Source organism: Diadema antillarum, unplaced genomic scaffold (assembly GCF_040938485.1).
Source record: "Diadema antillarum isolate AM-2024a unplaced genomic scaffold, OU_Dant_1.0 scf00000086, whole genome shotgun sequence".
Taxonomy (NCBI): Eukaryota; Metazoa; Echinodermata; class Echinoidea; order Diadematoida; family Diadematidae; genus Diadema; species Diadema antillarum.
The window spans coordinates 1,441,057-1,455,784 of record NW_027270975.1 but is presented as its reverse complement, the minus strand read 5'-3'; the positions used below and the strand labels follow the sequence as shown (position 1 = coordinate 1,455,784).

General features: G+C 35.8%; 1 protein-coding gene across 1 annotated transcript in view; it reads left to right on the top strand.

Annotated features, from left to right (window-relative positions):
* Positions 1 to 14,728, top strand: part of LOC139717981 (vacuolar protein sorting-associated protein 8 homolog) — a 39,304-nt gene that overhangs the window by 3,992 nt on the left and 20,584 nt on the right. The window contains exons 3-17 of the mRNA XM_071629466.1: positions 408 to 476; positions 1,710 to 1,837; positions 2,376 to 2,463; positions 3,597 to 3,684; positions 4,404 to 4,528; positions 5,841 to 5,927; positions 6,424 to 6,491; positions 7,156 to 7,206; positions 7,578 to 7,680; positions 8,856 to 8,912; positions 9,519 to 9,641; positions 10,272 to 10,355; positions 11,107 to 11,277; positions 12,150 to 12,224; positions 14,289 to 14,324. Of these exons, the coding sequence (XP_071485567.1) occupies positions 408 to 476; positions 1,710 to 1,837; positions 2,376 to 2,463; positions 3,597 to 3,684; positions 4,404 to 4,528; positions 5,841 to 5,927; positions 6,424 to 6,491; positions 7,156 to 7,206; positions 7,578 to 7,680; positions 8,856 to 8,912; positions 9,519 to 9,641; positions 10,272 to 10,355; positions 11,107 to 11,277; positions 12,150 to 12,224; positions 14,289 to 14,324 (1,353 nt within the window). The remainder of the gene's footprint in view (positions 1 to 407; positions 477 to 1,709; positions 1,838 to 2,375; positions 2,464 to 3,596; positions 3,685 to 4,403; positions 4,529 to 5,840; positions 5,928 to 6,423; positions 6,492 to 7,155; positions 7,207 to 7,577; positions 7,681 to 8,855; positions 8,913 to 9,518; positions 9,642 to 10,271; positions 10,356 to 11,106; positions 11,278 to 12,149; positions 12,225 to 14,288; positions 14,325 to 14,728) is intronic.

Below are 14,728 nucleotides of genomic sequence, written 5' to 3'. Positions count from 1 at the left end.
AGCCAGTGGAGGCTTGTGTTTTTAGTGTCCTGTGTTAAATTCTTCTAATGCACACTCATATTGATAATTAACACAACAATTATAGATGAACTGATATGACATGATGATGTTACCAGCTTTGTTTTTATACAACTTTCATAATAGAGCTCATATACTTCACAGTGTCAACTCTTTCCCCCAATTGTCACACATTCTTAAAGAAGTGAAATGAGGAGAGATATGTTTCACTCACATCGGTGCATTTTCCTTTACCCGAGTTGATATGTTTTATCTGTAGTATAATTGTTATGAATATTATTATTGTTATTATCATTGTCATCGTTATTGTCCTTTTTATATTCTTTGTTATTCAGTGAAACATGTGTAAGTATATCATGAATGTGATAATTATTTTCTTTGTTGGACAGATTGATGATAGTGAGTTTGATATTCCAGAAGTTGACTCCACACCAAGCCTGGAGAGCATTCTTAATGAGGTATGTACTTCCAGCCATTTTATATACAGTGTGTATATATATATATATATATATATATGAGATTAAAACCTAAAATGGCATTAAAACGCTTTATCCTGGCGAGGAAATTAAGCGCATGTTTTAGAAACAAGGCACCAAACAGGTTAGTCATCGCATTCTTCATCAGCGACCAGGATGCGATGTGATGTTAGATTAAAAATCCGTTTCTGAAGCAGAACATACACACAAGGTTATACGTCTGCTCCTGGTCGGACGGATTTCAAAACTCCGTCCGACCAGGAGCTGATTTAAAAAACAAACACCTACTGTATACATATATATAGGTATATACATATATATATAGGTATACAGTATACAGTATGTCTTGTATATATATACATATATACAAGACACCAATATATAGGTATACATATATATAGGTATATATATATATATATTTTAGCATGTTTTTTTGGCATGATTTTGTCGGCATGACATCTTTCACAATAGCTACCGCATTGAACATGTCTACAACATCCACATTACCAGTATGTGTTTCCGTTGAGTGGTTGTTACAGGCATGTTGAACTATGCCTGCATTATATTTACGTTGTCTCACAACCACCAGGTGAATAATGAAAATCCAAAGTGATGATGATGATAATGATGGTGGTGGTAATGATTATGATAATGATAATTAATGATTATTGTAGTTGCATTTAGGTAGGTGTATGACAAATTAGCTGTCATTGAGATACTATAATGTGATTCACCAAATTTATACATGTGTTTAACACATGATTTAGATACAATTTGAGAAATATTTGTGATATCAATACATGTACTATCCACTGTTACCTGATTAGAGAAGGGACAAAGAGTGATTACCATTGTTGTGCATCTACACTTTATTGATGCATTAGTGACATAGAATATGTGTTTCTGATAATATGATAAAATATACTATGGGCACTGTTTCATGAAAACTGTCAGCCCTGACAAGTTGTCAGCCTCTGACAATTACCATAGTAACAGTCAGTGACCAGAGCTTCTCAGCCAATCCTGACATTGTCAGAGACTGACAACTTGTCAGGGCTGACAACTTTCATGAAATGTTGCCCTGATGGACTTCAGTGTATACAGTAGGTGTTTGTTTTTTCAAGCATTGTGCACCAACAAGTTTAGGAAAAATTGAAGTCACTAAAGATGTTAACAAACTTTGGTGACTTGATTTGATTCCATTCTTGACAACAGCCTGAAGACTCCTTTGAACCAGATAATCACTCTCTGAGCCTCTTCTCTGTTGGAGCTGAAAACAGCAGTGACAATGTGTCTATCCACGACATTCCAGTAACTCCTGACAAGTCACCAACTACGCAGCAGTATGTGTTTATCCATTTCACTCAAAGGCACTCAACTCTTAAATCCATTTCTTAAATTGAATTATTTTAGACAGTCACATGTTAATACAAAACTTTTTTTTTTTTCATTGGAACCTGTTTTAAAATCTTTGTTAAGAAAATCTTAGAAAACATTTACATTTTCCTATTTACCTTATCATTGACTGAGACATTAATAAATTCTTGATGAATCTGATTAATCATTCTTCAAACATACATGGCGGACAAGTACAAGTATGCAAAAGTGTAAAGACAAGAGGAAGTAATAGTGGTTATTGTGACCTCTTCAATGTTAAATAGTGCCAAGAAGGACCGAAAAAAGAATTGCCAAGATATTTCAAGGTTAATATGAATGTCTGCTTACGATGTGCCTGTATTTCATGTAATTAAAATACCTCAACATTATGAAATATTTGTGGTACTTCAGCTTATTTACTAAAATTGTAATGGAGAGCACAATTCAAAGTCCCTCTGTCATGGCTCATTTATGTCATCCTGAGTCTTGCTTATCTTCCTGCAGGCGTAAAAACATTCAGTATGAAGAGCATGGGTCCATTCTGAGACATGTCTTGCTGCGTGGGATAGCTTCCCAGGTGTCTTCTGCTGCTGTGAGTCACATAGTTTGCAAATATACCTTTTTATTTATTTATTTATTTATTTTTTTTTTGGGGGGGGAGGGTTGGGATTGGGGATGACTGTCTTGGTAGGACTGAAAGGAGGAGGACAGTGCCATTTACTAGACAATTTATTGACAAGAAAAACATGAGTAGCAGACTTACAAGTGTACGTTGATAACTTGGTCTTGAGTTCATATATGATAATGCTACAAATCAGCACTTTGATGCAACTCTAGATTTAGCTGTGTGGCACTGATAACACAATAAGGAAATTGGTAACTCTGTGATATTGAACACTTCTTTTTTTATAAATTTTTAAAGAGATATTCATAACACGTGAAGCTTTGCCTGACTTAAAGATAGTAGTCCTTATCAAAAGGTGTTTAAAGGCTGTTGAAGAGAAATGGCAGAAGTCATAAGGTAAACAAAGTATAATTGCCTATGCATGGTCACAAACCACCATCTACTGTGAAGGTGAGCATTCTTCCATGTCATTGACATTATGTTGTGTCAAGTAAGAGGGATTTTTTTTTTCCAATTTACAGACTGCTGACATATCACCAATATTAGTATAAATTTGTGAGGACAGAACAAAGTAAATAAAATGTTTTTATGTTTCCATATTTGCTGGATTGGTGTTTTGCTGTATGAAAAAAATCCAAACTGTGAAATGTCACATTTACTTTATCTCTTCATTTTAAAAAAGCTCTTTTGTATAAGGGTACTGATAGATGCCTCTGATTACAGCCATGTTCCATATTTGAACTTGTTAAAGCTAGAAGTTCATTCTTGCTAATGTAATACCAAACTTCATCATTCATCCAAATAAAGTTGATTTTATCTCACTCACAAAAGGGGTGACAGTATGCTATTTGAGTATTGTAGGCTCATTATAGTAGGAGGAATTGAAAAAAAAATGCTTTCAGTGGCAGGATTGCGATTCTGTGCTGCATTGGTGTACTAACATTTGTAGGGAGTTAAGTAGGGTTGTAAGGCAATAGCATCTCAGAGTCAGAATACTCATTTCAGAAACAGTGATATGAAATTTACTGGCTGTATTTTAGACAATTAAAACAAAAGAAGATATAGTTTATGCTCTTGACATCTTTCTTTTGTCACTTCAGGACCGCGTGGATGCAGGAAAGCCAACAGCCATAGCAATCTCTATACAAATTGCTGTAGGCAGCTCACATGGCCTCATTTTGGTGTTTGGTAAGTTTAGACATAAATGTGAGATCTCAAAGTAAGCAAAAGAAATCATCTTACACTGACCTGTCTGTACTAGCTCTAATGGTTCTCCTGATTATAGTCTTTAGTCCCTTATCCCAGATACAAGATACCTAAAAAAAGAGATTGTCTTAATTGAAATGTTGCTTTTTTTTAAAGATTTACCAGCTCTTTTGAAAGTTAGCATTTGTACAGGTACACATTTCTGATGTAAAGTCTTTTTGACCTCTTGCTAAAGAAACTGTTACAAGGTATTGCTCAATTAGTCAAATCGGAAAAGTTCATAAGTATTATTATGAGCAAATTGTATGTCTTTTGATTGTTGCAAATTTTTAGAGCATTTTATGCCTTCAGAAAAATAATTTATTGAAACATTGCCTATTTACATGTAGAAGTATAGATTAATGCAGAGTATTTGTTTGATTTGCCATTATTGATGAATGCTTTCGAGTATGGTCCATCATTATCGGATGTAAGAGAACACTGTACCCAAAGTTTATAATATTATACTTCAAACCAATATCTATGTAAACATCAGTACCCTATATACCTATGTCATGTGAAGACTAATATGTGTCATGTACAAGTTTATCAGCATTCATAGCTAGATTTCTGATATTCACAATTCCCATGTGTGTCTGTATAGTGGAAATGTTATTTTGTAAAGAGTAAGGCAAAAAAATGTTTGCCTGTCTACCATGTAGACCCCAAACAGGTGTTGAGATGGTGTCTTGGAAGTACAGCCGTTGGGGCTCAGTATGGAGCAGTGTCTGCACTCAGTATCAACAATGACTGTACCAGGCTGCTTGCTGGCTTTGCCAAGGGACAGGTATGTAGACTGCCCTCATCTCTCATTGGTAATCCCATAAACCAGTTATCTCAGGCCACTGATTGATGTCTGGGATAAAAACAAGTGTCATTTCTTATATATTGGTGGATGGAATAAATGCAGGTGCTGTTCGTACCATGTCATACGTAGTCGTCATGATTTATTTCCACCTCCGATTAAAGACTTCCAGATTCAAGATTCAAGATTCTAATAGATATGCAATGGCACCCATTCGTATGATGGTAATAAGTGAGAGTGATTTCTGATTTTCTCTTTTGAGAGTAATAATAACAATAATAATAATAATAGTGGCTACTTGTATAGCGCACAGGTCCACTTTTCAGTGCTCATGGCGCTTCAAAAATGAAAAGATATCATGTATTTACATGCATATACATATTCAAACATTTCAACAAATAAAAAAATGGTAAACAAAAACAAATATATACCAAATAAAGAATACAACATATACCAATTAAAAATACGATATTGATCCAATCAAAATGACATACAGCAATTACAGTCCTGAGTATGAAAGGAACAGATAAGTTTTAAGTTTGGATTTGAATGACTCTGTAGATGACAGTTCCCTTAACTGAAGAGGTAACTGATTCCACAATTTTGGTCCCATAACGGAAAAAGCACGATCACCATACCCATGTTTTACTCTGGGTGTTTGGAGTAAGAATGCATCTGATGATGAACGTAGCCTTTGTATCAGATTGTATTTTTGAACAGAATTACTTATGTATGTTGGGGAAAAAGAATGAACTGAATGATGTACTAATAACAGAATCTTGAAAATAATCCTTTTTTCTACAGGTAACCAATGTAAGGAACGGAGAACTGGTGACATGGAATCAAACTTATTAGTAAAAGTTAACAATCGGGCAGCAGAATTTTGCAACCGTTGAAGTTTTGTGACATCTTTTTTTGAAAGATTACACAACAATGAATTCGAAAAATCCAACCGAGAAGAAATCAAAGCATGAATAAGTATCTCAGCTGCAGATTTAGACAAATATTTCCTTATGAAACTTAAATTACGCAACTGATATCGAACATTCCGCTGAGTACTGAGGTGTTTGATTGAAATTAAACCAAAGAAGGAAACAGTGATATAGAGGACCATACTAAAGGCTTTTCAAAGCCTCACCAGTATTCAGTAAACAGTGAATACACATTTTAAAGACAAAACACGATCTACAACTGCATGTGGATGATGCGTAAGTTTAGATTCTGGTAATAAAACCTTCTGTAAAAGACAGTGAAGCGGGATATGATGTAGATTTTGATGCTATCACCCCTTCAGATGACCATGTGGGATCTAACATCAGGCAAGCTGCTAAGAACCATTACTGATGCCCACCCACCTGGCTCTGCTGTGCTTCACATTCAGGTAAGATGACCTCCTTTGCTCACTGTATATAAGGTTTATGATGCAGGAAGATTGCTTTTATACTGCTAGTATGATCTTCCTTTTGTGCTTCTTGTATTTTATGCACTGAGCTGATGATTTAATCTAGGATATATTGTGTCTAAATAAACAGTTTCCTAATTAACTTCAGGGATTTCTATCATTTGTTGAAGTTGGGAAACAGTTATATGTCAATTTCTATTATTATTACCTAATTTCTCAAGAGATAGACTTCAGGGTACATGTATTTTCTTGAATATTGACTAGTGCAATTTTCCTTCCAGTTGATTTGATTATGAGTGCAGACATTACCAAGACATTTTGATATGCATTGTATTCACACTAGAAGTGAGAGAAGATGGAGAGTGTCATTGGTCGGTGATGTTTTACGATGTTATATGATCAGGGCCCTTTGAACTATATAAGATTGCAAGTTCACAAGGTGATTATTAAAGTGAAATTCATTATTCTCTCCCAGTTTACAGATGATCCCACCTTGGCAATATGCAGTGATTCTGGTGGTTCTGTCTTTGAGCTCAGCATGAAGTGAGTTTAGTCTGAATTCTGTGTACCAGTGTCTTAGAGAGGTGTCAATCTACCATTTCTTTTCTTTTTGCTGATTTCTAATCGGCATATTTAGTCCATGGTGGAGCTTGTTTGTTCCAAGAATGATATGTTGAGATTTGTGTATTTCTTTTTAGTCGTCTTTTAAATGCCAAGAGACATGCTGAGATTGAACCAAAATTTGATGGAAAGATGTCAGTGCACTTTGATGGCAGGTGCTCAAATAAGACTGCAGTATTCTCTCTTTTCTCTCTTTTAAGGAATAAATTAACAGCAGTGTTAAGATTTCATTATCTTTTTGACCTAGCTACATTAAAGCAAGAATATTGTTATGTATTTCAAAAGACTTTTAAGTATATTAGACCAATTCCATTGATGGGTTGATTTACTTTGGTCTTTCTTACTCTGCCTTACCCTGTAAGGCAGTATGGTGCATGTATATTCATAGATATAATCTATTCCTTCTGCCAATCTTTCATGAACTTAATTCCATACACACCAATGTGATACACTTTGATATTTGCCTTGTTTTCCTTTCTACTTACTCTTCTTGGTGTCATGTTTCCATAAATACCTACCTCCAAAGTGATTGTTGATGGTATATGTCATTAATTTTTTGTTGCTTTGTCTGTTTGTCTTTTTAAAGACGAGTAATGGGAATGCGCACCTGTGAGTCAAGATGTTTATTTTCTGGGAGGTAAGTTCACAATCAAATGATTATACATTTAAGCACTTTCTGCAGAATTTAATAATTTTTCAATGCCAGTATTTTACAATCTCTACCATGACAAGGGCCTAAAGATTGGCATTATTTTCTCTTGTTTTGAGTATCAGAAGTGAAATCTAATTCAAGCTGTATCTGTATTTTATTACAATATACTGTGCAGTGATATCAATACTCAATGAATGTTTGTATGAGGTCTGTTGTTGACATGGTGCACTTAAAACTTGTCTCAGAGTGTTGTTGTTGTTTTTTTTTTTTGCACTCCATGGTGAGTGAGGAAAGTTTTGAATTTTGGGCCACTTCTTTTGGTATGTACTTGAGTAACGGAATGTCTTTATTTTCAGTCGAGGCGAGGTGTGTACTCTGGCTCCCCTGAGGATGGATACCACCATCACAAGTCATCCACTGAAAGATTTCTCTCTCCTCGCCATGGCAACACTGTCCAAGGTATGGAATGTAAAATATCCTTACCATGTTTTACATGATGTCTTTAATACAGTACTGTATTCAACAATGATGTCAAACAACAACATACATGTCAACACAAGTTTTTGAAATCTTGATGTCTATTGGGGAAACAAAAAGAAACTGTTTTAGTCCATAGACATAATTCAAACCATAGATTTTATGAATTAACCTGTGATGAATGGGGCAATTGTGACATTAAGTACTATCTTTGTCTTTTGGCTATCTTCTTCTTTGTTTTACTTTGTTTCATGCTATGATGTAAGTATATCTTTGAAACTGGTTTTGTCTATGTCCAAAGCTTATGTGTCATTCCAACATTTGCATCAAAGTTTTACTTCAGTTGTGAGAATACTTTCACACCTTCTGCAGTTTACATGAATACATACGCAGCCAGTGTGTTTCACTCTGTTGGGTAGGTGCAGCTGCTAAGGTCTATTTTTGTTCTAAAATGTTCATTGGTTTGGCCAAAGCAACTAGACACTTCATAAGTTAGAACATGCCATACCAAGAGTTGTAACAACATTGGAAGTGACATTAAAATTCAGTTCAACATAGTGTATGTTGCACATATGCCTGTGCTGCATAAAATCACCTTTGCCCATAGAGCTCAATGCAGTGTTCATTGTCAGTGTGAATGGGAAAGGGGCTGTGTGCATTAGGATTACACCATCTTAGATATCTAATATCTAGACAAGTATTAAAGATGATTAAATCATAAAGACTTTTAGTCATTAGAAATCACCAGTTAAACTTGTCACAAAAGAGTAGATACTCTTTAATTAAAATAGTTTTTATTTTTATTTATATATTTTTTTTTGTCAATTGCTAACATGAGCCACACAGTAGGATGAGTCTTGGAAGTCACAAGTCATGGTCTGTGACAGATATTCATCAAAATGGGTGGATTTTGCATTTTGTAGTGATATTGCAAAGATTGCATTAAAAAGAATATCTCATAAGACAAAAAAGAAAAGAGAAAAAAAGGCCGTGAGAATGGTAAAGGTGTAGTAGATGACTTCATTGTTTTTTTTATTGAAGTATAAGATGAATAATGCATATTGGTAACAAACAACATAATGCATGTCTAACGTAATCAAATTTCTCTGATGATTTAAATCATGCTGATGAAATGTGTTCTGTTCATAATAATGAAGGTATTCATCGTGGGTCTGAGGCCAAGACTAACTGTCATGTTCACCAAACAGCTCAGGGTAAGTCCCACAAACCTATACCTTACTATGAAACAAATTAATTCTTTCAGGAAGCCAGCTGTTGGTGCAGGCTCCTGGCATTTTGAATCCAGTCAACCATCTGTAATGACATAGTGAATATTCCATGATACTTTTACCACAAAATGACAAAACACGGATGACCTCAGTGAATTCACATTACCACCCAGAATAGAATATAGAAATGATTGATATTTCTTATGTATTTCTTATCACATAATAAAGTTTTTTAGTATAATTAGAGCTAAAATGCCAGTTTTTGGTTTGAATTGTTGGTAAATCAATTGTGGAAATATTGTTTCCTCTTCCTCTCATGTAAACCAATTAAGAGTTATGTCTAGTCATTTTTTCTGGACAAAAAAAAAATGTATTGAGTGCAGACCCATTCTGTGAAAAGAATTCCTTGTTGCCTGTGACAGACATACAAGGATTTAATGCACTATTTCTCATCTAATGTCATACCCATGAAGTGCATTTCAAACCCAAATATCAATTATGAAAGGGACATAACATGATTCCATTTCTCATTTCTAATTTTCTCATGCTAGTTCAAATTGGCTTTAATCAGTGTATGCTTTTTTTTTCCAGGGTGACCCTTCAACTCTGCCCCTTCTTGCCTGGCAGTTTGTCATCATTCAGGTCACAGACACAGCAAAGGTTGTTGACCCTGTGCTGGCTTGTGCCAGAACAAATATCATCAACTTCTATCAGGTAGGGCTGATGAGGCATAGCAGTGTGTTCAATGTAGTGACAGGTGAAGGTCTATATTTCATGCACATTAGGGGACTTTGGACTTACTAGTGCATGATTGTATGATGGCATGTGCGCCAAATCAAAGTCCTCCATTTAAGAGTGGTTCCAAAGTCTTGTCTAGCAGTTCTTAGGTTTTAGAATGTGCATAGCCAGGAGGCAGCTCTACAATCTAAATTGTTTAAATTTTGTGAAGAATTTAAGGAATTTGGAACAGTACCCATTAAAGTGCCACTCCATACCATGTTTTAGTTGATCTTAGATAGAGTAGAATTAGATAAACAGTATGGCTGAGATTTTTATATAAATATGCAGTTTTCTTTTTTACCCATTGGAAGAAGTTCATTATTGTCTTGGAGATAGGTACAGGTTTAAATTAACTAACACACACACACTCACACACAAACAAACAAAACAAAAAACGCTGGTGTATTACATTATCATTACAATGCCATTATTCAGAACACACCAGAACATGTATTTTGTTTGAATAACTGATGTATTGTAGGCTTTGAAACTTCAAGTCTTGTAGCTTCACATGTTTTATGTTCTATTTTGTGATATCTCCTATTTTGAATGATATCCCTAAAGGTGCTGTACCAAGATGATGGCAGTAAAGTGAAGTTTGCTCCACTTCAGAGCATCATTTTGTCCTACAGTCTTCTTAATGTGCAGGTGAGAGAACAATTTGTGTGACTCAGGGATATGGCTGTATTCTCATGTGAAAGCATTTCATTAGTTACCCCAATCTTGTGTGAATTAAATTGGCTTGCAATGCAATGCTGACTTACATGTAAGATTCTTTTATTAACATTTTCCTGCTTTCAAGGTTTTGCCCAGCCAGCATATCTCCAATAACTCACCGAGAAATACCAACCAGTTAATAGTAACTCCTTTGTTCCAGATCCAAGTCTCCTTGTCTAACCCCCAATCATCACATTTTAAAGACGGCAAACTTTTATAGTGGTAGCAGTGAAACTGTGGAATACTCTCTAGAAACCAAACATGAAAAAATATTAAGTTCTTTGAGAACAATGCTAAAACATATTCCTTTTTATAATGGAAACTTTCCACCATTCATAACCTCTCTAGATCTCACTGTATCAATTATGCTTTTCCATCATATATTCTTTATCTATCTCTTTTCTTATTATACTTTTATCCTTGAAACACTTAGAACATTCTTTCAGAATATGACATGTGCTAGCTATGAATGTTTTATATCAGCGGATAAGACAACACTTATACACTTATGGTTAGTAGGCAAATTTGGCATAGAGGAGTTTAAAGATCTGAAATGAGGGGTTACCGTAGGTATGCAAAGAGATGAATGTAATTTCGATAAATTTTGTATTTCGTTTGTCCTTTTTTATGTGTGTGTTCATATACCATCTGTTGATGTCGATGACTCATGATCTTCTCTCAGTGGATGAATGCAAAAACCTTGGTGACTGTGGATACCACTGAGAGGTTACATGTCATTGATGTCAAATCTGAAGAGGAACTGGAGGTCATTGACCTAGGTGATGTGGAGCTGGTGTATGGCAGCAGTCACTTCAAGAGTCTGGCTACAGGGGGCAACGTTAGCAAAGCTTTGGTGAGGGTACAATCTAGAGCTTTGTTAGGGAGCAATGTTAGGAATTCATGGTGAGGGTACAACCTCGAGTTTTGCTGGGGGAGGGGGGCAATGTTAGGAAACCCTGGTGAGGATAGAATTTAGAGTCTTGCTTTGAGGGCCATGTTAGCAAAGCCTTGGCGATCATAAAAAGTCTTGGCTCAAAGGAGTGTGATATCGACTGGGCTGTCAGTTTGCAATGCCTCTTGAAGTTTGCGAGAAGACCTCAATTGCAGAAAGTGAGTTATCCCAGGCAAGGTGGTGATACAGATTTCAGTTGGGGGATATCTATGTAATGCTTTCATTTATAATCCAGTCAAAGGTTTTGTAACAATTGAGTTTGCCTATCACCCAACAATACTTTTTGTGTACCCGAGAGAAAGTGAAAAAGATTCTCTGGTATTTTGTTTTAACAATGTATAATCAGTATTGTATCAGAATAGTTAGAAGGAGTCAGAAAACAAATTAGTATTGATTGATTCTCTAGAGTATTACAAAATAAAAAAATCTTTCTATTCACTGCAGGTAGAAACAACTATCTTTTTATTCAGCAAGATGCTGCTCACTATTAGTGGAAGCCAAGCTAGATCTTCCTTTCTTTGGGTACACTGAAATTCAGTTTTCAAGTTTTCTGTGACATGGTACACTCTCGCAGTTTGCTGTATTTTAAACTGAAAACAGCCTATGACGTACAACAAAGAAACTAACACCTCTGATGTACTCCTGTATATTGCCATCTCCAGGCTCTCTCCGAGTCACCGATGGCTTGTTTTCTGACACAACATGAAATGGAACCTATTTTCTTATATATTGTTTCTGATAAGCTATTAATCGTTCATTGCTTCTCTGTACAGGCGCTGGCTGGAGAAAGAGCTTGTTACCAGTCTATAGCAACTAACAAGGGACAGCTTATTATTCTGGGGACAAAGGTTAGTGCATGATTGTCCTCTCCTTTTTCTCACATCTTAGAAGGTGATGAGTATCGTCACTGTACTTGTCAACATATATGTTTACATCAGGCTTATGTGTAAAGTTAGTCAAATAAGTCTTTATTTGTTTATCAATGCAAACTCATATACCAGGTTTATATACCAATATTAATGCTCTGATTTACAGATAAGACTTTTTGTGATAGATTACTTCTTAAGGTTTGTATTGGAGTGCATTCGCAGGGTGAGAAGTTAACGAGTAAGGGTTACTGGATGGACAAGACCTAATGTCTAAAATAACATTATGACGTGGTTTTTCAACTAATATGTAAATGAAATAATACTCCTTACAAGTGTGTACAGTGTGAGTTAGTTTACTCTATGTTTCTAGAACTGATATAACTAAACTTAGAATTCTCATTGGCCCGTATTCTACTGTAGACCAAGGTTTAAACCCATTTTAGACTCACCTATGGTTTAGCTAGACCCGAGGTTTAATTTTGTATTCTGCTAGCGAGGTTTAGTTAAACCCAAGTCTATTTCGGGTTTAAATTAAACCCGAAATAGTCTTGGGTCAAGCCACCATGGTGCCCTCTATGGAAGAAGAAATTCTCCCTCTCTGAGTACTTTTCTCTCCACAAATCCACTTAAATTTATTATTGGCAGTGTATCAGCCACATGAGCGTGACTTTCTTGGATTTTGAATAGTTTTTACGGGTATTTATGTCGAATAAGGGCATGCTGTATTTTTGCTTGCGACGACTCATGAAGCACTGTGATTATACTGTACAGTTTGTGTACGTGTGCGACGCACATCGCAGGATACATGGTAAGCGTCTAATAGCGTAGCGCTATCATATTTTTGGCTAGCTAGCTTTGAATGCTCAGTACCAGCAGATCCATCGCACCGTGCCGGCCGGCGGCGCGGTTGCTGTGTGCGCTGGATGGGACATGGCTTTTTATGTCGATTGAATCGTGAATTCGGAATGGACTGGCAATTGATCAAACCAGGACTTTGAGGTAGGAAATTGAATAAAAGCTTTTCTCTTAAGATTGTCAGTTAATAAAAATAGAAACCATTCTAAAATTTAGAAATAGATCTAGATCTACTATCAACCCTGTCTCGATATTAGAAGTAACGTTAGATTTTACCTACCGTACCACACTAACCTAACTTTTAATAGATCTAACGTTAGTCCTAACGTTACAATAATGTACTCTAGCTATTTGAATAGGTTCTACTAACGTTAGTAGGACCCTACTCATACTAACTAGTCCTAACGTTAGTCCTACGATCGATCTAGGTTCTCGATCTAACAGAAACTATGCCAAATCGACCTCAGGCTCTACCCTCTAGTCCTATACATTGAGTTCTTGGTCTAGTCTTCAGGTTATTTTCATCGTAAAGCTTATCTAGACTAACGTATTAGTACAGCTGGTACTAGGTAGCTGTTAGTAGTATTGCTACAATTTAAATCTCGAGTCTCTTCTAAGTGTACAATTTGCTACAAGTACTATAGATCTAGTATGTAGTAGTAGGCGTATCTCGTGTGTACTCGCGTGTGGCCGGCAAGCTAGCTGCTGTATCCAGCCAGCCACTCGTTTTGTGCCATTGGCATTGATCCGTGTGCTGGTACCCTTACCAGTCATCGTTAGACTCGATTTAAACTCGAAATAAACCTCCTCCAGGGTAGGTTTAATTTAAACCCAATTTAGACCACAGCTGGACTTAGTAGAATACAAATTAAACCTGGGTTTAAACCTGGGTCTAAACTGGTGGTTTAAACTCAGGTTTAAACCCCAAAAACCCACTTTAGACCCAGGCGTGGGTTTAAACTCGGGTCTAAGTTTTTAGCAGAATACGGGCCATTGTGTTTAGCTAAATGTCAGAGTAAGGAAGACTTATCATAAACAATACTATATGGTTACAGTGCTGGTTTCTATCTTCTGCAGTACTGATAAATTTGTATCTTAGAATTGTTTAATCTTTTTTTTTCAGTCTCTTCATTTTGCAGTGTTTTTCTCTGATTTCAAGATCTCATACTGTTTTTATTCTCATTTCAGTCTATCCATGTAATGAACATCAGGTCATGGCATCAGGTAAGAAGGATTAGTCAAGAACATTTGAGTGTATATCTCACTCGAGTCTGGGTATGCTTTCTGCTAAAGTGTGAAATGTGTAGACCAAAGTTGTCTTCCTGCTTTAAAGTACAATTGCTTGTGTGGGTCCTTCAAATCTTACATAGGTTTGCACATCATAACAGGGCAGATCTAAATAGCCATAAGGTGCACAACTATGTATTCTTTTTGCATATCACAGGTTTTAGATGTCTTCAGAAAAAAAAATGGATTAGCCCAGCTGAATATGCATCATGTAGGCCTACTCTTTTAAGTGTTTGAATGAATTTAATTTATCAGTTTTCTGGACTAGTGCATGTTTATCAATTTGAAGAAACAACAAACTTTTCTTTTCTGAAGAGCTGAATAAATTTGAATAAAATATA